The sequence below is a fragment of the Macaca mulatta genome, chromosome 4, assembly GCF_049350105.2.
Source record: "Macaca mulatta isolate MMU2019108-1 chromosome 4, T2T-MMU8v2.0, whole genome shotgun sequence".
NCBI classification, from domain to species: Eukaryota; Metazoa; Chordata; class Mammalia; order Primates; family Cercopithecidae; genus Macaca; species Macaca mulatta.
In genome coordinates, this window is record NC_133409.1 from 39,262,343 (window position 1) to 39,282,840 (window position 20,498).

At 40.3% G+C, this 20,498-nt stretch overlaps 1 protein-coding gene and 1 non-coding gene across 2 annotated transcripts in view; both read right to left on the reverse strand.

Moving 5' to 3' along the window:
• The window catches only part of SGK1 (serum/glucocorticoid regulated kinase 1), a 153,776-nt gene that overhangs the window by 27,479 nt on the left and 105,799 nt on the right, over window positions 1-20,498 (reverse strand). The window contains exon 4 of the mRNA XM_077999435.1: window positions 13,185-13,260. Coding sequence (XP_077855561.1) covers window positions 13,185-13,260 — 76 coding nt within the window. The remainder of the gene's footprint in view (window positions 1-13,184; window positions 13,261-20,498) is intronic.
• On the reverse strand, window positions 12,558-12,661 carry LOC114677908 (small nucleolar RNA U13). The gene has a single exon (XR_003729334.1). It is a non-coding gene; the product is annotated as a small nucleolar RNA U13 (small nucleolar RNA).

Genomic DNA, 20,498 nt, shown 5'->3' on the forward strand with positions numbered 1-20,498 from the left:
ACCCTGGCTGGATCAATTAATAGCTGACTCTGGGTACACTGGCTAACTCTGCAAGGAGCAGTGATAAAGGAGAGGGTAGGGGAGGGAAGGAAGAGAAAAATTAGTAAAAACAACTAAGATAACTATTTACCCAATGATTCCACTTGAGGATGGCAGACAACCCGAGCCTATCCTGGCAGCTCAGGGAACAAGGTAACACCAACCTTGGACAGGAGACCATCCCATCCTCAAGGCACACTCACACACTCACGCCCACACTCATGCTCACTCATACTGGGACAATGTGAACACACCAATGAACCTTACATGCATATCTTTGGGATGTGGCAGGAAAGTGGAGTTACATAGAGAAAACCTACGAAGACATGAAGAGAATGTGTGAACTTTACACAGACTGTGGCTCCAGCTGGAAATCTCTTTTTTTTCTCATCAATGTTATAACAACATGCTATATAATTTTTGTTATAACTAGCTGAGTCTCAGCCAATCACAGCAACTGAGCTTCAGCCAATCACAGCAACTGAGCTTCAGCCAATCACAGCATGTCAACTGATCAGACAATGCCCAAATAAGGCAAATTTGGAGCTTTAACCAGTCAAGCTGTTTCTGTACCTCATTTCCAGTTCTGTCTATAAATGCTCCCTGCCCACCTATTTGCCCAATGGAACTCTGTGAGCCTCCTTTGGTTCTGAGGGCTGCTTGATTGGAGAATCATGCTTTGTTCAAATAAGCTGTTAAATTCAATTTGTCAAAAGTTTTTCTTTTCTTTTTTTTTTTTTTGAGACGGGTGTTGCTCTGTTACCCAAGCTGGACTGCAGTGGCACGATCTCGGCTCACTGCAACCTCCACCCCCTGGGTTCAAGGATTCTCCTGCCTCAGCCTCCCAAGTAGCTGGGATCACACGTGCACACCACCATACCTGGCTAATTTTTATACTTTTTGGTAGAGACGAGGTTTCACCATGTTGGCCAGGCTGGTCTCGAACTCCTGACCTCAAGTGATGCGCCCGTCTCAGCCTCCCCAAATGATGGGATTACAGGCATGAGCCACCACGCCCGGCCTAAAACTTTTTCTTTTCACAGTATTATGTATCATGTATTATGAGATAAACTTCTCGGGCAAAAAGAAAGCCATTAAAGGCTGAATATTTCAGCATGCCTAACTTAATAAAATTTAGGACATTTTTAACTTTTGCTATGGTTAAAATCCACTAGATTTATTTTGATCTGGTGCCATATTAGTTTGATTTAAAATAGTAAGAACAGATTCATTAAAATATGAAATTGCATTTCCTTGTATTTTCCTTGTATTTTTTAAGTGAGAAAATTTTCCTGGTATCATTTTAGTTATAATAAAATGCCTTTTAGGACTCTGGAAATGAAAGATCTTGGACATAAAATAAATGATTAGGATTAAATGAGCACATGAAAATACTGCATGAAACTAGTTTTAAAAGAATCCTGGGGAATTAGAAAAACGAGCTATTGTGAAACACTGTTAGTTTAGCCTTTAGTAAAACAGCAGAAATAACAAGCAATTTTGGTCAGAACAAAGAGAAAGAGAAAATTGTAAGTTCCACAAAGGCAGAAACAGATTTTGCTCCAATTGGAAAGCTTCAGAAAGCTAAACCCTTCATTTACATAATCCAAGGCAGAGTGAGGGGCCTCTCTGTGTTGAGCTAAACTGAGCCTATAGTCACACATTCACACATTTGGCACTAGGACAGTTGTGAGGATAGGATCTGACAAACTTTTCACTGCCAAACATAACTCAGATGCTAGATGAGCATGACTCTAAGTATCTTTACACAGAGGAGTTTAGAAATAACATTTCACTACTCACTGGAATAAATAACCCATCCTTGAACTTGGAACCCTCTAAACCATTGTAGATGGTTTAAGTCATGCAAAACAAAGTGCTTTCTGCTTTATGGATCTTAGCTTAAGAATGCAATATTTTATCTAAATGACTAGGCAACTAAGGTTCTCTCCAATTTGAGGATTTTAAGTCTAGCCATATGTCTATTTCCAGGAAGCTTATCAGTTTTGTGTCTGGGGCTCCAGATAATGGCATACAGCAAATTATAAGCTTCATGGTTCAGCAGAAAAAAGCAAGTTTGAGGTCCAGTAATGTAAAAAATAGTAACAGTAATGATAAAATAAAATGCATTCTTCTTTCAAACCATAGTTAGTAAATCCCATGAAGTATAATGCTAGATAAATGTAATCCCATGTAAATGACATAATTCTTTCTCCAAGTAAAAAGAGCTAACATAAATTGACCACTAATTATATGTTAACACAGTTATAAATACCTTTACTGCATTCTTTTTTTAATCCTCACAAAATTCTATAATCTATTATTACTATTTCATTTTTGCATGTGAAAGAAATGAAAGGACAGAGGGTTAAATAATTTGCCCAGCCAGGCGTGTGACTGTAATCCCAGCTACTCTGGAGGGTGAGGCAGGAGGATCACTTTTTTTTTTTTTTTAAATTTTAAAATGAGATGGGTTTTCACTATGTTATCCAGGCTGGTCTTGAACTCCTGAGCTCAAGTGAGCTACCTGCCTTGGCCTCCCAAAGTGCTGGGATGAGCCACCATGCCTGGCCATGAGGATCACTTGAGCCCAAGAGTTCAAGTCCAGCCTGGGCAACAGAATGAGATTCTGTCTCAAACAAAGAAAACAAAGAAAAAATAATAACTTACCCTAAAAAAATAAAATAATAATAATTTGCCCAAAGTCACACAGGAAGTAAGCATTGAAATCTACAGCAAACTCAGAAGGCCTGGCTTAAGAATTCACGACACAGCCACAACAGATTGTACACTACCACAGTTCCCTGCTGCTCCGTGCATGGCCTGCTGGCCAGCTCTGATGTGAGGTCAGTTGACTAAAAAAGATGTGGTTCAGGAAGCTGAGAATGATTGTGGTTACCTGTTCTAAGATAGAGAAATTGATTTTTAAAAGTTCCATTTGAAGTAGGAGATGCCAAAAACCACATATGAGTGACAGAGTGAGTGGGTCTCTTTCTGATGGATTAAGTCTTCAAAAAGACTTTCAGAATGAATCTCTATCTACCTTAATTTTGGGCAGTGTTAATTGTATTCATTTTTTCAACACATTTGATTGTGCATATACCATGGACAAGGAATTCTGTTAAAAATTGAATGTATAAGGCTGGGTGCAGTGACTCATGCCTGTAATCCCAGCACTTTGGGAGGCTAAGGTGGGCAGATCGCTTGAGCTCAGGAGTTTGGTCCCAGCGTGGACAACATGGCAAAACCCCGTCTCTACAAAATACAAAAAAATTAGCTGGGCGTGGTGGTTCACACCTGTAGTACCAGCTACCTGGGGACTGAGATAAGAGGATCGCTTGAACCTGGGAGGTCAAGGCTATAGTAAGCCGTGATCGCACCACTGCACTCCAGCCTGGGTAACAAAATGAGACCCTGTCTCAAAAAACCACCACGACCAACAACAACAACAAAAACTCTGAACACACAGGAAATTATTTTGGGGGAGTAGTGGAACATAGCTAGCGAGTTGGAGACTGTAAGTTGAGATGTGGTACTACTTGTCTGTACATTTTTTTCCTCATTTCTCTCTACCCAAAGGTGTTATGTTTTTATTTTCTTCTCTTAAGGGGGCCCTTCATTTGATGGCATGAAATGTTATGACCAGCCGTCTCTAGTTCAGTTAATAGGTCAAGTAGCTATTGTTATGTTGAGGTCATTATTTTTCAAGCTTCGACACAAAAAGCAAAAATAGGCTGGGCGCGGTGACTCACACCTGTAATCCCAGCACTTTGGGAGGGGCGGGTGGACCACTTGAGGTCAGGAGTTCAAGACCAGCCTGGCCAACATGGTGAAACTTCATCTCTACTAAAAATACAAAAATTAGCCAGGCATGGTGGCGGGTGCCTGTAATACCAGCTACTTGGGAGGCAGAGGCAGGAGAATTGCTTGAATCTGGGAGGCAGAGGTTGCAGTGAGCTGAGATCGCACTACTGAGAGCCACTGCCTGGGTGACAAAGCAAGACTCCATCTCAAAAAATAAAATAAAATAAAATAAAAAATATAAAATAAAATAAAATATAAAATAAAATAAAATAAAATAAAATAGCAAAACTAGTCCAAATGTCAGTTAACAAGAGGACCAACTTTATGGGTGAACATCCACAAGGAATATAAGTGGCCTCTAGGGAAGCCAATCTTTGCACAGAATTTTTGTTTAATGAGATGTAGGCCAAAGGATAATTTAAATTGTTATGACTGTGGCCTTGTTCTTTTCAAATCCTAGCTTCATCTCTGCTCCCACTGATGACACTATGAGACTTTGGAATTCTTCACTGTATGTAAGATGACTTTATTACTGAGATAGCTACCGCTTTGTAGTTATGACCTGAGTAAACTCTTCACTGTGTGTAAGATGATTTTATTACTGAGATAGCTACCACTTTGTAGTTATGACCTGAGTAAACAAGTTAGTCAACTTACAGGATTTTCACGTGTCCACAGATTTTTACTAGATAATTTATCTGTAATGTCAGGAGGCAAAGTCTACCATGAATATATTGGCCGACATGTATCAGATGGAAAATTCTTGTGTAAGCAGATGATGTTTACCTTTTATCATAGTTTTCTCTTTTGTTAGATAATGCCATACTTCGGCTGACAAGCAACTGTTTTCTAGCTATAAATATGAGTGTTTTCTTTTCAAGAGAAAAATTCTAGAAATTGTTTTCTATACTTTAAAAAATTCATGTAGTGAAGTCCTTCCTCTGCTTATATTAATCCAGTGATATCATTTTATATATTCCCTGAAATACTAAAATATTTCTGTAGTCCATATGTTTTCAAATTATGAATCATTTTATTTCTACATTTGGTACATAAACTATTACTGCTCCGGAGTAAATATGGATATACTACTTTATAGTGATTTTTTTTTTCTTCTTTTTCTCTTTTTGTATTTTTTCTTTTTTTTTTCGTAAACAGGGTCTTACTCCTGGCCTCAAGTGGTCCTCCTGCCTCAGCCTCCTGAGTAGCTGGAATTATAGGCATGAGCTACCAGTAGCGATTCCTAAGAAATTTCCCCAGAAATGTGAGCTAATTTTTAGTTATTTATTTACTTATTTATTCTTGTATTTACTTATTTTTAAGACGGGGTGTCGCTCTGTCATCCAGGCTGGAGTGCAATGGCACGACCGCGGCTCACTGCAGCCTCCGATTCTTGGGTTGGGCTCGAGCCATCCTTCTGCCTCATCTTCCTTAGTAGCTGGGACCATACGTGCAAGCCACCACGCCCAACTTGAGCTGATTTTTTAAATGTGATGAACTATTAGAAAACATATAGGAGCTAAATAATGAGAACTTAGAAACACAGAAACAGAAACAACAGACACTAAGGTTTACTTGATGATAGAGGATGGGAGGATGAAGAGGAGCAGAAAAGATAACTATTGGGTAATGGACTTAATACCTGGGTGATGAAACAATCTGCACAATAAACCCACGTGACAAGAGCTTACCTATGCTGGCCCGGCACGCTGGCTCACGCCTGTAATCTCAGCACTTTGGGAGGCCGAGGCAGGCAGATCGCTTGAGCTCAGGAGTTCTAGACCAGTCTGGTCAACATGGTGAAACCCGATCTCTACTAAAAATACAAAAATTAGCCAGGCCTGGTGGCGGGTGCCTGTAATCTCAGCTACTCAGGAGAATGAGGCAGAAAAATGGCTTGAACCTGAAAGACAGAGGTTGCAGTGAGCCAAGATTGCATCGCTGCACTCCAGACTGGGCGACAGAGCAAGACTCTCTTTCAAAAAAAAAAAAAGAGAGAGTTTACTTATGTACAAACCTTCACATGTACCCCCAAACCCAAAACAAAAGTTAAAAAAAGAAAGAAAAATAAATGTAAAGTACATATATATGAACAATGCATAATTCTGGAATTAAAAAGAAAAATTCAATTTCCTCCTGTGGGAAAAATTTATACAGTAATGATTCTTGCTCTTTAATTTTTGCTTGAAAGAAATCTAGACATTTAAAAAAACCCAGTGGTAGACTTGTCTTGTTAAAAAGGGACATCAAGCAATAGCCCAGGGGAACATCAAAGAGTTGTGTTTCTTACCTGGCAAAACCAGTGTCTAGCTAAAATAATGGCCTTGCAAGTCAATCTTGTTGTTTAACCACTTCATTATCTGGTTTTCTCTAAGCAAAGAACATTATCTGTGTTGCCGATAATAGTAGGGGGGAAAACACACATTTTGAAAGTATGAAGAAATTCATTCTACCTTGAAATTCTCATTCAAGAGGAAATTACAGGCCACTGCAGGACCAGTGATTGAAAAATAAAGGTGTACAAAAACAAACAACTCAGGTTTCAAAGCCTAAAAACAAAGATAACAGGAAATAAACTAAACTTGTGCAGCCTGTTTGCTTACTGTCTGAACAAATGCTGGGAATGCATGAGAAATTCTAAGCCCAGTGAACAAAAGTGTGAGCAGTAAGATGACAGGTGATCAATTTTCTTCCTTTCTCTATTTTTCATTTTGTTCCCTATGATGAGCATATGCCGCTTTTATGTTATAATCGTAAAAAAGAAAGACTTAAAAAATGACTTTTGCTTTTCCAATTGTATACCAATATTTATCTACACATAGCAACTGAGCACGCTAGTCCTGTCAAAAGGCAGTGTCCTGTCAAAACGCTAGTCACAAAGACAGTGAATGTAAAAATCTAGGCAATTCTACCAGATTTCACGTAATGAAACTACCTTGAGTAATTCCTTAATTCTTCACAAATTCATGTTTTTATTTAACTTCTATCTCTATCAAGCAATGTGGACTAACTACCCCTAATATTTAACTCTATTTAAACTGTGTATCAGGCCAGAAGCTGGCTCACACCTGTAATCCAAACACTTTGGGAGGCCAAGGCAGGTGGATCACTTGGGCTCAGGAGTTCAAGACCAGCCTGGGCAACATGGAGAAACCCCGTCTCTACAAGAATACAAGAAATTAGTCGGGTGTGGTGGCATGTGCTTAGAGTCCCAGCTTCTTGTGGGGCTGAGGCAGGAAGATCGCTTGAGCCCAGTAGGCTGAGGCTACAGTGAGCTGAGATCATGCCATGCACTCCAGCCTGGGTGACAGAGTGAGACCTCGTCTCAAAAACAAAAACAAAAACAAAACAAAAAACAGACTATACACTACGTTAAATAAATTACTCTCTGATGATGACTGATTTTGAATGAAAATACTCCAATCACTGGAATATATTTTCCAGTGTTGTATTATTTCTTTTTCTTTTTTGGAGACAGACTCTTGCTCTGTTCCTCAGGCTGGAGTGCAGTGGCCCAGTCTCGGCTTATTGCAACCTCCACTTCCCGGGTGGCCTAGTCTCGGCTTATTGCAACCTCTGCTTCCTGGGTTCAAGCAATTCTCCTGCCTCAGCCTCCTGAGTAGCTGGGATGACAGGCACACACCACCAGGCCTAGCTAATTTTTGTATTTTTAGTAGTGACGGGGTTTCGCCATGTTGGCCAAGCTGGCCTTGAACTCCTGATCTCAGGTGATCCACCTGCCTTGGCCTCCCAAAGTGCTGGGATTACAAGTGTGGCCACCACACCAGACCTATTATTTCCTGTATTACTAAAATCATTTCAGGAATTTGTAAAAGTTACAATAATAAAACTCATACTGCAACAATGACTAGAACATGGCCTTTGTAAATAATCCATTTACAGGCTCATAAGATTTGGTGTTATAGATGGATGGCTGTGGAGCTGCTCAAGCTTGTGTTTGCACTTATCAGAATTCAAGGCAGTTAGGAAGAGTTTCCAAGTGCTGATGTGCTAGAGAAGAAAGGGCGTGCTGCAGTGTAGAAACCACAGGAGAAACAGTTAAGTCACCTAGATTCAAACTGTGAGAAAACTACTAGCGAACTAGAAGAATATTTTACTTCCTAAATCTGAGAGATCTATATCTCAAAGAACGCAGATTCTACTCTAGGCACATCATAGTCAAACTGATAAAAAATAAAAATAAAAATAAAATTAGAGCAGCCAGTAAAAGAATACACATTACATTCAGCATAGCAATAATGTAAACATTGTTGACTTCTCATCAGAAACTCTACAGACCAGAAGACAAGAACCAACATCTTTAAAGTGATGAAAGAAAGAAAAATAAAGTAGCCACCCAGAATTCCATATCTAACAAAAAGATCCTTCATGAATGAAATAAAGGTATTTCCATTTACAAAGACACATCATGTAGACAAAAGAAAGCTAAGATATTTCACTGCCAGAAGACTTATAAGAAATCCTGGCCAGGCGCATTGGCTCACTCCTATAATCCCAGCACTTTGGGAGGCTTAGGAGGGTGGATCACTTGAGGTCAGGAGTTCAAGACCAGCCTGGCCAACATGGTGAAACGCTGTCTCTATTAAAAATACAAAAATTAGCCAGGCATGGTGGCATGCACCTGTAATCCCAGCTACTCGGGGGCTGGGACAGGAGACAGGAGAATTGCTTATACCCAGGAGGTGGAGGTTGCAGTGAGCTGAGGTCTCACCACTGCACTCCAGCCTGGGCGGCAGAGTGAGATTCTATCTCAAAAAATAATAAAAACATTGAAAAAAAAGAAATCCTAAAGGAAAATTTCCAGGCTAAAGGGAAATGACACCAGAGAGAAACAGATTTTCAGGAAGAAATGAAGAACATCAGAAATGGTAAATATCTGGATAAATACAAAAGATAATTTTCCTCTTATTTTTTTAAAAATGCACTGTACTGTAGGGTTTAGTACACATATAAATAATATATATGACAGCTATAATATAAAAGATGAGGGTAGGGTAGGGTAGATGCACCTACATTGTTTGAAAATTTTGACAGTAGTCTATGAAAATTTGAAGTCAATTATTGTAGGCCGGGTACAGTGGCTCATGCCTATAATCCCAGCACTTTGGGAGGCCAAGGGAGGCAGATCACTTGAGGTCAGGAGATCGAGATCAACCTGGCCAGCATACTGAAACCCCGTCTCTACTAAAACTACAAAAATTAGCGAGGCGTGGTGGCACATGCCTGTAATCCCACTACCTGAGAGGCTGAGACAGGAGAATTACTTGAACCCAGAAGGTGGAGGTCACAGTGAACCAAGATTGTGCCACTGCACTCCAGCCTGGGCAACAGAGTGAGACTCTGTCTCAAAAAAATAAAAATAAAAATGAAGTCATTTATTGTAATCTTCAGAGCACCACTGAAAATATGATGCAAAGAGGATAACTAGAAAGTCAACGGGTAGATTAATATTAAATTCTAAAACCTATTCAAATAATCCTAGAGAAGTCAGAAAAGGAAGAACAAGCAAATAAAGAAGAGAAGTGACATATAGAAAACAAATAGCAAAACAGTAAAATTAAATCTGTGTCATTACATTAAGTGTAAATGGTCTAAACATCCCAAGTAAAAAACAGATTGTTAGACAGGATTTTAAAAGAAAAATCTAACCACATGACATCTATAAGATAAGCACCTTAACTATAAGACACAGGTTGAAAGAAAATGGAAAATAAATATATGCCATGTGAAAAGTAGGCTTTTTAAGATTGGACTGGCTATATCTATCAGAAGAAATAGACTTCAAACAAAGACTTTTATCAGAGATAAACAAGGACATTTCCTAAAGATAAAATGATCAGTTCATTAGGAAATAATAATAATCATAAAGATGTATGTGTGGTTGGGCACAGTGGCTCACGCCTGTAATCCCAGCACTTTGGGAGGCTGAGGCGGATGGATCACCTGAGGTCAGGAGTTGGAGCCCAGCCTGACCAACATGGTGAAACCCCTTCTCTACTAAAAATACAAAACTTAGCTGGCTGTGGTGGCACGTGCCTGTAATCCCAGCTACTCAGGAAGCTGAGAAAGGAGAATTGCTTGAACCCGTGCTTGAACCCAGGAAGCAGAGGTTGCAGTGAGCCAAGCCGAGATCATGCCATTGCACTCCAGCCTGGGCAACAAGTGCAAAACTCAGCAGGGCACAGTGGCTCATGCCTGTAATCCCAGCACTTTGGGAGGCCGAAGGCGGGCAGATCACAAGGTCAGGAGATCGAGACCATCTTGGCTAAAACAAACACGGTGAAACCCCACCCCGTCTCTACTAAAAAATGCAAAAAATTAGCCAGGCGTGGTGGCCGGCACCTGTAGTCCCAGCTACTCGGGAGGCTGAGGCAGGAGAATGGCATGAACCTGGGAGGCAGAGCTTGTAGTGAGCCGAGATTGTGCCACTGCACTCCAGCCTGGGGGACAGAGTGAGACTCCGTCTCAAAAAAAAAAAAAAAAAAACCGCAAAACTCTGCATGAGAAAAAAATGAAAAAAAAAAAAAAAAAAAAAAGCAAAAATTGACTGAATTAAAAGAACCAAAAGACAATTCTACCACTAGAGGTGGAGATTTTAAAAAGCTCTTAGTAATGGACTAACCAACTAGGTAGAAAAAAAAAAAAAAGAAAAAAATTACTCTAGACATAGATCCTGCTTTGTGAGTTGGTTAAGTGGGTGGCTGGGAAGGATTTTCATGAGATGAGCTCTTGTAGGAGGGACACGCCATTCTTTGTAACCTTACTGATGAAGGAAAAGTAATAAAAACGTTTTAAAAATGAGTAAGTGTATTGTACCACTGCACTCCAACCTGGGTGACAGAGCAAGACTCTGTTTCAGAAAATAAATAAACAAAAAGAATAGGTCGGAAATATTTCTATTCCTATTTCTCTATGTGTTCTGCATTAGTTTTTCTTGTAACTTTTTTTTTTTTTTTTAAAGACGGAATTTCACTCTTTTTGCCCAGGCTGGAATGCAATGGCACAATCTTGGCTCACTACAACCTCTGCCTCCTGGATTCAAGTGATTATCCCACCTCAGTCTCCCAAGTAGCTGAGATTACAGGTGCCTGCCACCATACCCAGCCAATTTTGTATTTTTAGTAGAGATGGGGTTTCACCATGTTGGCCAGGCTGGTCTCGAACTCCTGACCTCAGGTGATCCAACCACCTTGGCCCCCCAAAGTGCTGGGATTACAGGCATGAGCCACTACGCCCAGCCCGTAACATAATTTCTTTAGGCTTCTAAAAGTGTCCAACCAACATTTTCTTTTTCTTTTTCTTTCTTTTCTTTTCTTTTTTTTTTTTTTTGAGTGAAAGCAAGTTTATTAAGAAAGTAAAGGGATAAAGAATGGCTACTTCATAGATATAGCAGTCCCGAGGGCTGCTGGTCAAGCACCATTTTCTAGACCTGTCCTGTACAGATTTTCCTCCCTTTCCATTTTCTTTACATAACATCAAGAATCATTTATGTTTCTTTGGTAATACTTCATTCTACATTGCTTCTTCATAACACATGTGCTGTAGGTCTTAATAGCAGTATTAGCCAGCAGATGGCTTGTTTATTGTGGTGGTATACTGCTAATGGGCTGAAATGATGGAATAAATAGGCTAATTCACTTTTATGTTTTTTCTTCTTTCTTCAAAAGACATAATAAAACAAGACAGAAAAAAATTTTTTGACAGATGAAATTGATAATGTTTAGACCATAAGTCTGGTCTTTGGGGAAAAAAAAAGAAAAACCATCAGAGAGTTTCTCACTTTCCTTCTCAAGTCCTCCTGTTAGGCACAGTCTCTGACTCCCTTTTATGAAGAACAGATTATAGCACAGATTTAGCCCAAGCTGTTTCTGCCAGGAGAGCTGTTTCTGGGAAGCGTGCTATAGAACTGGGCAGTCCACTTTCCATTCTCCCAGTTTTGGTGTTTTCTGGCTGCGAGCTTTGAATATGTCAGCTAACCTATTCAGCTTATTATTTCATTTCTAATAGAGGCATAACAAGAAAGGGCTGTCCCTCCTATTTCAAGGGATTGCGGCAAACACTGCATTAGATTTCTGTGAATACCCCTTGTAAAAGCATGAGGCATAATACAAATATCAGATATCAGCATGAGTTTTCTATTTCATTAGACCTATTTCACTAGAAAAGGTGAAAGCTCTATTATCACTCTCTTAATTGTTTTAGCTCCTTTTTGCTTCACCTACCCTTTTATTCCTAGTGTCTGCTTTGTGCAATTAGGCCTCATGGCTCATGTGTGTTTGTGATAAAGAATTTTTAAATGTCTTCTATTTGCTATGAGAACATACCCTACTCTTTGTCTAAACATAATTTCTTATCATATAACCTGAAGCATATTCTCCGATCTCATAAAGTGGCATTCCTCTGATTCTGATTAGATGTATAGCCCTAATATCATAGTGCAAGTCATACATGCCCTCCCATAAGTATTCTGAAATATGATTCACCCTAGGTTTTCAAATCTCTTCCTTGCCCTAGAAGACAAACTTGGACCCATGTATTTGCCCACTTTATTCGACTCCTCCGTCTTCCATTTCAGCAAATAGACTCATTCCTTCATTATTCCTCCCAATACTTAAATATGCTTCACAATCCACAAAGCTGTACCTGATTTTATATATATATATATATATATATATGTACTTTTTTTTTTTTAATGATAGGCAGGTAATGTGCGGACATCATAACAAGGCTTGAAGGAGACATATCTCACACAGGGACATGAAAACCCAATCATCATACTTATAAATGACAAAGGGATCTAGTATATATGTTTTAGATACTGAAAAGAAGATATAACGAAAAGACTTTTAGGATAAAATTGATTGCAAGGCCGGGCGTGGTGGCTCACACCTGTATTCCCAGCACTTTGGGAGGTCAAGCCCAGCGGATTGTCTGAGGTCAGGAGTTCGAGACCAGCCTGGCTAATATGGTGAAATCCTGTCTCCATTAAAAATACAAAAATTATCCAGGCATGGTGGCTCAAGCCTGTATTCCCAGCTACTTGGGAGGCTGAAACAGGAGAATCACTTGAACCCTGGAGGTGGTGGTTGCAGTGAGCTGAGATCGCACCAATGCACTCTAGCCTGGGTGACAGAGTAAGACTCTGTCTCCAAAAAAAAAAAAAAAAAAAAAAAATTAATTAATTACAAAGTGTATTCGAGTGTTGGGTTAGGTAAGAATAAACAAACAAAATTTTCCCCCAAACCTTGCCTTTGTTAGAGCTTTACTACAGAATGCATCCTGTACATAACAGGAAACAGATTGTATTTTTCCAATAGTACCTGAATCATCATTAGTCCAGAAGGTTCTTGGATCGGGCTTGGTCAGGATGTTGGCATGATTACATGGTTCTCTCACCTTTAAAACATAAAGAGAAAAGAAGTGATATAAAAATGGCTTCATCATTTCAGCTATTTTAGGCTTATAGTTCTAGAGAAAGGATTCCAAGGCTGAAGCTAGTACATATGGCATGTCTGTGCTCTAATTAGGGTGGTTTTCCCAGGACCGTGCTGGGTATGGCACTGAAAGTCCCATATCCTGGGAAGCCTTTTAGTCCTGGGCAAACTGGGACAGTTGGTACCTTTACACATGATGCAGTTTCACTGGGCTGATGGCTGGGTTAGTCCATGGGGGCTGGAGCTCACCCAGCGTTATGTGCAGTGCACAAACTGCACAGCCGTATGAAGAGGCCCTGGATTATTAGCAAACTTATCAGTGTAAAGACACTCACTACATAAAAAGTGTTTGAATCTCCATGTAACAGAAATGATACTTTTAGTACATATTGCTTGGGAAAATACATATGAATTAAAAGCTACTTTTAATTCAGAAGCACTTTAAATGCTTTTTTTTCCTTTTTTTTTTTGAGACAGAGTCTTATTCTTTTGCTCAGGTTGGAGTGCAGTGACACAATCTCAGCTCACTGCAACCTCTGCCTCCTGGGTTCAAGCGATTCTCCTGCCTCAGCCTCCTGAGTAGCTGGGATTACAGGCATGTGCCACCACGCCTGGTTAATTTTTGTAATTTTGTATTTTTGTATTTTTAGCAGAGACAGGGTTTCACCATGTTGCCCAGGCTGGTCTCGAACTCCTGACCTCAAATGATCTGCCCACCTAGGCCTCCCAAAGTGCTGGGTTTATAGGTGTGAGCCACCGCGCCCAGCCTGCATTCTTATTTTATAATCATAACAGAATCTTTATATTCTCAAACAGCAGCACATGTACATATGCAATATGTATTCTTTAGTCCACTTAGAGGCTCTTCTTAGTGTAGATACATTTTTTTAATGATAAATAATATTTATTGAGCATTTCTGTCAGGTACTTTCTTCATTTAAAAAAAATTTCAATAGATTTTTGGGGGACAGGTGGTGTTAGGTTATATGGATAAGTTCTTTAGTAGTGATATCTGAGATTTTGGTGCACCCAACACCCAAGCAGTGTACACTGTACCCAATGTGTAGTCTTTTATCCCTTGCCCCACTGTCGCCCTTCCCCTTGAGTCCCCAGAGTCCACTGTATCATCTTTATGCCTTTGCGTCCTCATGGCTTAGCTCCCACTTATGAGTGAGAACATACGATATTTGGCTTTCCATTCCTGAGTTACTTCACTTAGAATAATGGTCTGTAATTCCATCCAGGTTGCTGCAAATGGCATTATTTTGTTGGTTTTTTGGCTGAGTAGTATGCCATGTGTATATATATATGTGTGTGTATGCGTATGTATGCATATGTATATATGCATATACATATTATACATGCATGCATATATGCATACATGTATATACATGCGTGTGTATATATGCACATATATACATATGCATGTGTATATATGCGCACATATACATACATGCATGGTACGCATATATGTGCATATATACACATGTACACATGCATATGCATGCACAAACATGCATGCATGTATGTATATGCATATATTCACATGTATATAAAACACATGTGTATATACACATACATGTATGTATATGTGTGTGCATATATGCACATATGTGTATGTATATGTGTGTATATATACACAAACACACTTTTTTTTGTATATGACTTCTCTTCCTCTCGATAGATACACAGTAGTGGAATTGCTGGGTCAAATGGTAGACCTACTTTTAATTCTTTAAGGAGTCTCCACACTGTTTTCCATAGTGGTTGTACTCAGATACAATTAATAGATTTCATATAACAAGTTCCACAGAGCAGCAGTGATCCATGTTTTTTGACAACTTTATACTACTGTGGTATGAGCTTTCAAATATATTATCAGTCTGTGCGTGGTGGCTCACCCCTGTAATCCCAACACTTTGGGAGTCAAGGCGGATGGATCAGCTGAGGTCAGGAGTTCCAGACCAGCCTGGCCAACATGGTGAAACCCCGTCTCTACTAAAAATACAAAAATTAGTCAGGCATGGCAGCACATGCCTGTAATCCCAGCTAGTCAGGAACCTGAGGCAGAAGAATTGCTTGAACCCAGGAGGCGGAGGCTGCAGTGAGCTGAGATCATGCCACTGTACTCTAGCCTGGGCGACAAAGTGAGACTCCATCTCAAAAAAAAAAAAAAAATCAAATATATTCTCATGAAGTGAAATATAGATCTTAGTGTTAAAACTGCTTTTCCATTGATATATATTTTGTAATGTGATCATTTGATTACTGCAAATATTCTATAGTTTCATCAACTACTTAGTGGATAAATTCCTTCCATTACAACAATAATCAAAATACTCAAGAATGACACTAAGGTCATTGTTTAGTTTCACTGACATTTTCTCTTTATAATAAGGCTTTTGTTTTTCTTTGTTGAGATGGAGTCTCACTCTGTTGCCTAGGCTAGAGTGCAATGGTGCGATCTCGGCTCACTGCAATCTCTGCCTCCCAGGTTCAAGTGATTCTCCTGCTTCAGCCTCCTGAGTAGTTAGGATTACAGTTGTGCTCCACCATGCCTGGCTAATTTTTGTATTTTTAGTAGAGATGGGGTTTTGCCATGTTGGTCATACTGGTCTCGAACTTCTGACTTCAGGTGATCCTCCCACTTTGGTCTCCCGAAGTGCTGGGATTACAGGCATGAGCCACCATGCCAGGCCTGCGAAGCTCTATTGACAAAGGAAGCAGTGCATGAATTTATGACCTGGTACAAACTCCTTCTCTTGTGGATCAGTAACAAAGAATATGTGGAAGTCAGAGAAATTGGAATCTCAAAGAGGTATTTTCACTACCATGGTCACTGCAACATTATTCACAACAGCCAAGATGAGGAAGCTACCTAAATGTCTACTGACGCATAAATTGATAAAGAAATGTGGTAAATACATACAATGGAATATTATTTGGCCTTATAAAAGAAAGAAATCATACCATATGTGACAACATGGATGAATCTGGAAGATGTTACGCTAAGTGAAATTAGCCAGTCACAGAAGAACAAATATTGCACGATTCCATTTACATAGGTATGTAAAATAGCTAAACACATACAAGCAGAGAGTAGAACGGTGGTTTCCAGGGGCTGCAGGGAGGGGCAAATGGGAAAATGCTTGAGTTGCTATTCAATGGGTATAAAATTTCAGTTAGGCAAGATGATTAATTTCTAGAGATCTGCTGTACAACATTGTGCCTAGAGAACATCACTATATTGTGCACTTAAAAAATTGTGAAGGCCAGGTGCAGTTTTACATCTATAATCACGTTTCCTATAAATGAAAAACATATTACAATTACAAAAAAAATCCACTTATAAAATATAGACCACTTATATATTGATGTATCAAATATCTTCTGTTCCTTTCTGATATACTGACAAACATAGGATGGCAATCTATTCTGGTTTTTGGTTATTGTGGAAAGAACACATAACATGAGATCTATCCTTTTAATAATTTTTTTGTTTTGTTTTGTTTTGTTTTGAGACAGAGTCTCCCTGTCGCCCAGGCTGGAGTGTAGTGGCGTAATCTCAGCTCACTGCAACCTCTGCCTCCCAGGTTCAAGCGATTCTTCTGCCTCAGCCTCCTGAGTAGCTGGGATTACAGGCACGTGCCACCACACCTGGCTAATTTTTGTATTCTTAATAGAGATGGGGTTTCACCATGTTGGCCAGGCTGGTCTCGAACTCCTGACCTCAGGCAATCCACCCACCTCAGCCTCCCAAAGTGCTGGGATTACAGGCATGAGCCACCGTGCCCAACCCTTTTAACAATTTTTTTAATTATTTTTATTTTTATTTATTTTATTTTATTTTGTTTTATTTTTGAGACGGAGTCTCGCTCTGTAGCCCAGGCTGGAGTGCAGTGGCCGGATCTCAGCTCACTGCAAGCTCCGCCTCCCGGGTTCACGCCATTCTCCGGCCTCAGCCTCCCGAGTAGCTGGGACTACAGGCGCTGCCACCTCGCCCGGCTATTTTTTGTATTTCTTAGTAGAGACGGGGTTTCACCGTGTTAGCCAGGATGGTCTCGATCTCCTGACCTCGTGATCCACCCATCTCGGCCTCCCAAAGTGCTGGGATTACAGGCTTGAGCCACCGCGCCCGGCCTATTTGTTTGTTTATTTATTTATTTATTTTTGAGATGGAGTCTCGCTCTGTCGCCCAGGCTGGAGTACCGTGGCCAGATCTCGGCTCACCTCAACCTCCCCCTCCCGGGTTTTGCCTCAGCCTCCCGAGTAGCTGAGATTACAGGCACCCGCCACCACGCCTGGCTAATTTTTTGTATTTTTTAGTAAAGACGGGGTTTCACCGTGTTAGCCAGGATGGTCTTGATCTCCTGACCTCGTGATCCACCCGCCTCCGCCTCCCAAAGTGCTGGGATTACAGGTGTGAGCCACCGCGCCTGGCAAAATTTAAATCTCAAGAAAAAGAGACAGGCCTCTTGCCTCTTTGCCTCATTGAAATCCTGAAAGCAAGATGCATCAATAGCAGCTCTACGGGAGCCATTCATGAAAATTTGGCCAGGGTTCTCGTTCTTGTTGCTTCTGCTCCAACCAGCATGGTTTGATCCAGATTATGTGCAGCCAATTTTTCCATCAGTATGCAAAGTTATAGGTAGACTTCATTATGTTGGGCTAAGTGATCTTCCTTGAATAGATTACCAAAGTCATCTACCCAGTGAAGGAAACCATGCTAGCTCTTTGTACATAAAATAAATTAAAAAGAAAATAAAAGAAAGAAGAAGAAGAAGAAGAAGAAGAATGTGTGGAGCAGCAACATTTCATGGACTACATTTTGAGCAGTACTGTAAAATATCCCTCCTACCGAATCACTTGAACCCGGGAAACAGAGGTTGCAGTGAGCCGAGATCGCTCCACTGCACTCCAGTTCGGTGACAGAGCGAGATTCCAGCTACAAAACAAACAAACAAACAAACAAACAAAAAAACTCCCTTCTACCTGACTAAGCAGCCTCAGTATGAATCCCTTCCCAGGATTTATCTACTCCAATGAAGTACCACTTCAATTGTTAGAAAGCTCTTCACAGGTTGAATTTAAATCCGGGTTCTTGAAACTTTGGTTCCTTGTCTTCTTTTGGGGTGTCGGAGGGTGGGGGCAAGGAGTCTCGCTCTGTCACCCAGGCTGGAGTGCAGTGGCGCCATCTCGGCTCACTGCAAGCTCCGCCTGCCGGGTTCACGCTGTTCTCCTGCCTCAGCCTCCCGAGCAGCCGGGACTACAGGCGTCCACCACCACGCCCGGCTAATTTTTTGTATTTTTAGTAGAGACGGGGTTTCACTCTGTTAGCCAGGGTGGTCTCGATCTTCTGACCTCATGATCTGCCTGCCTCGGCCTTCCAAAGTGCTGGGATTACAGGCGTGAGCCACCGCACCCTGCGATTCCTGGTTTTAACTCACTCTTAACATGAAATACTATCTCAAATATTTGAAAGTAGCTATTATGTCTCACCTTAGCTTTCCATTTCCAAGTTAACCAGCCCTCTTCCCTTTCACTGCTCCGGATGAGATTATTTTAAGACTTTTTATTGAGGTCACTCTGCCCCAGAAGACATCCTTTCCAGTAAGTGAACTAGTCCTCAGGGAGCTCCCAGGCCAGGGTTAGATAATAGTCACAAAACTAAGGAGCTGGTTTTGAGGGACAGCTTTCAGGGAGGACAGCCAGCATTATTTCCACATGTGAGTAATTAAAATGTTCCTAAGCACCTATAAATCTAACATTCATGAGAGTAAAGAATGCTTTATGACTTAGCCACTTTTAATACTTTTTAATGCCAAAAACTTTAATTGATTTTCTACAGTAACTATATACTTATTTGGGAAAATTGCCATATGTGAGCTTTCTTTCTGCATTAAGCTCCAGTTACCTTGTTTCCTTGAGGCTTTTGTATGAAGCAAATGCCATTCTTACAGATCTCATTTACTTGTGAATGATTCTTTATCACTATTTGTTCAAAAAAAATCTTCCCCATGTTGAAGCTGCTCCTCATGAAGTCAGGGTCTTCAAGAATTCTTGTTCTCTGTGTCACTATCACACAAGTATCACACCATTCTTTATGCTTCTCAAGAACCACAGCATCCATAGTAAATTACCCGGAGAGCTCATATAGTAAATTTTAAGCACAAGTTTATAGAAATCCTTGAGTAACTATATATAATGCAACTGTTTACAGGCAATGCTCTATAACTTGTATAGCTTTAGGTACTTTGCAGAAGTGAGAACATTTATTATCAGATAAAGTCTTGGCCGGGTGTGGTGGCTCACGCCTATAATCCCAGCACTTTGGGAGGCCGAGGCAGGCATATCTCCTGAGGTCAGGAGTTTGAGACCAGCCTGGCCAACATGGTGAAACCCTGTCTCTCCTAAAAATACAAAATTCGCCGGGTGTGGTGGCCTACACCTATGATCCTAGCTACTCCGAAGGCTGAGGCAGAAGAATCACTTGAACCTGGGAAGTGGAGGTTGCAATGAGCTGAGATCATGCCATTGCATTCCAGCCTGGGCGACAAGAGCAAAACTCCCTCTCAAAAATAAATATAAATAAATAAATAAATAAATAAATAAATAAAATATCCTCATGAGACACCTGTGGTTTAGCAGAAAGTTGGAAGCTAAAGAAGTGACCAGCACATGGAGTCTGGCTCCTGGCTGAATCCACATGGGCTCTTTGGTTCTTTCTTTCTTTCCCTGGAATAAGGATTTAAGGAGAATTTCTCCGATAGGATATACGCTATGGGAGTATGATCGAGGAGGGGCGAAAACGTGATGATATAATAAGAAGAGCAAAATAACAGTGTGCAATTTTAAAATATTTTATTATAGAAAACTTAAAGCATACACAACAGCAAACCATATAATAAACCTCTATGTACCTATCAGCCAACTTTAACAATTATCAATATTTTGCTAATCTTATTTTTACCTATCTTGCCTTATTTTTGGCTGGAATATTTTAAATCAAGTCTCAGACATCATAACAATTAATCTATAAGTTCTTCAAAAATTTTTTTTTGTAGAGATGGGGTCTCACTTGGTTGCCCAGGCTGGTTTTAAATTCCCAGCTTCAAGCAATCCTCCCACCTCGGCCTCCTAAAGTGCTGAGATTAGGCGTGAGCCACCATGTGAGGTTTATAATTTCTTCAGAATGTGTTT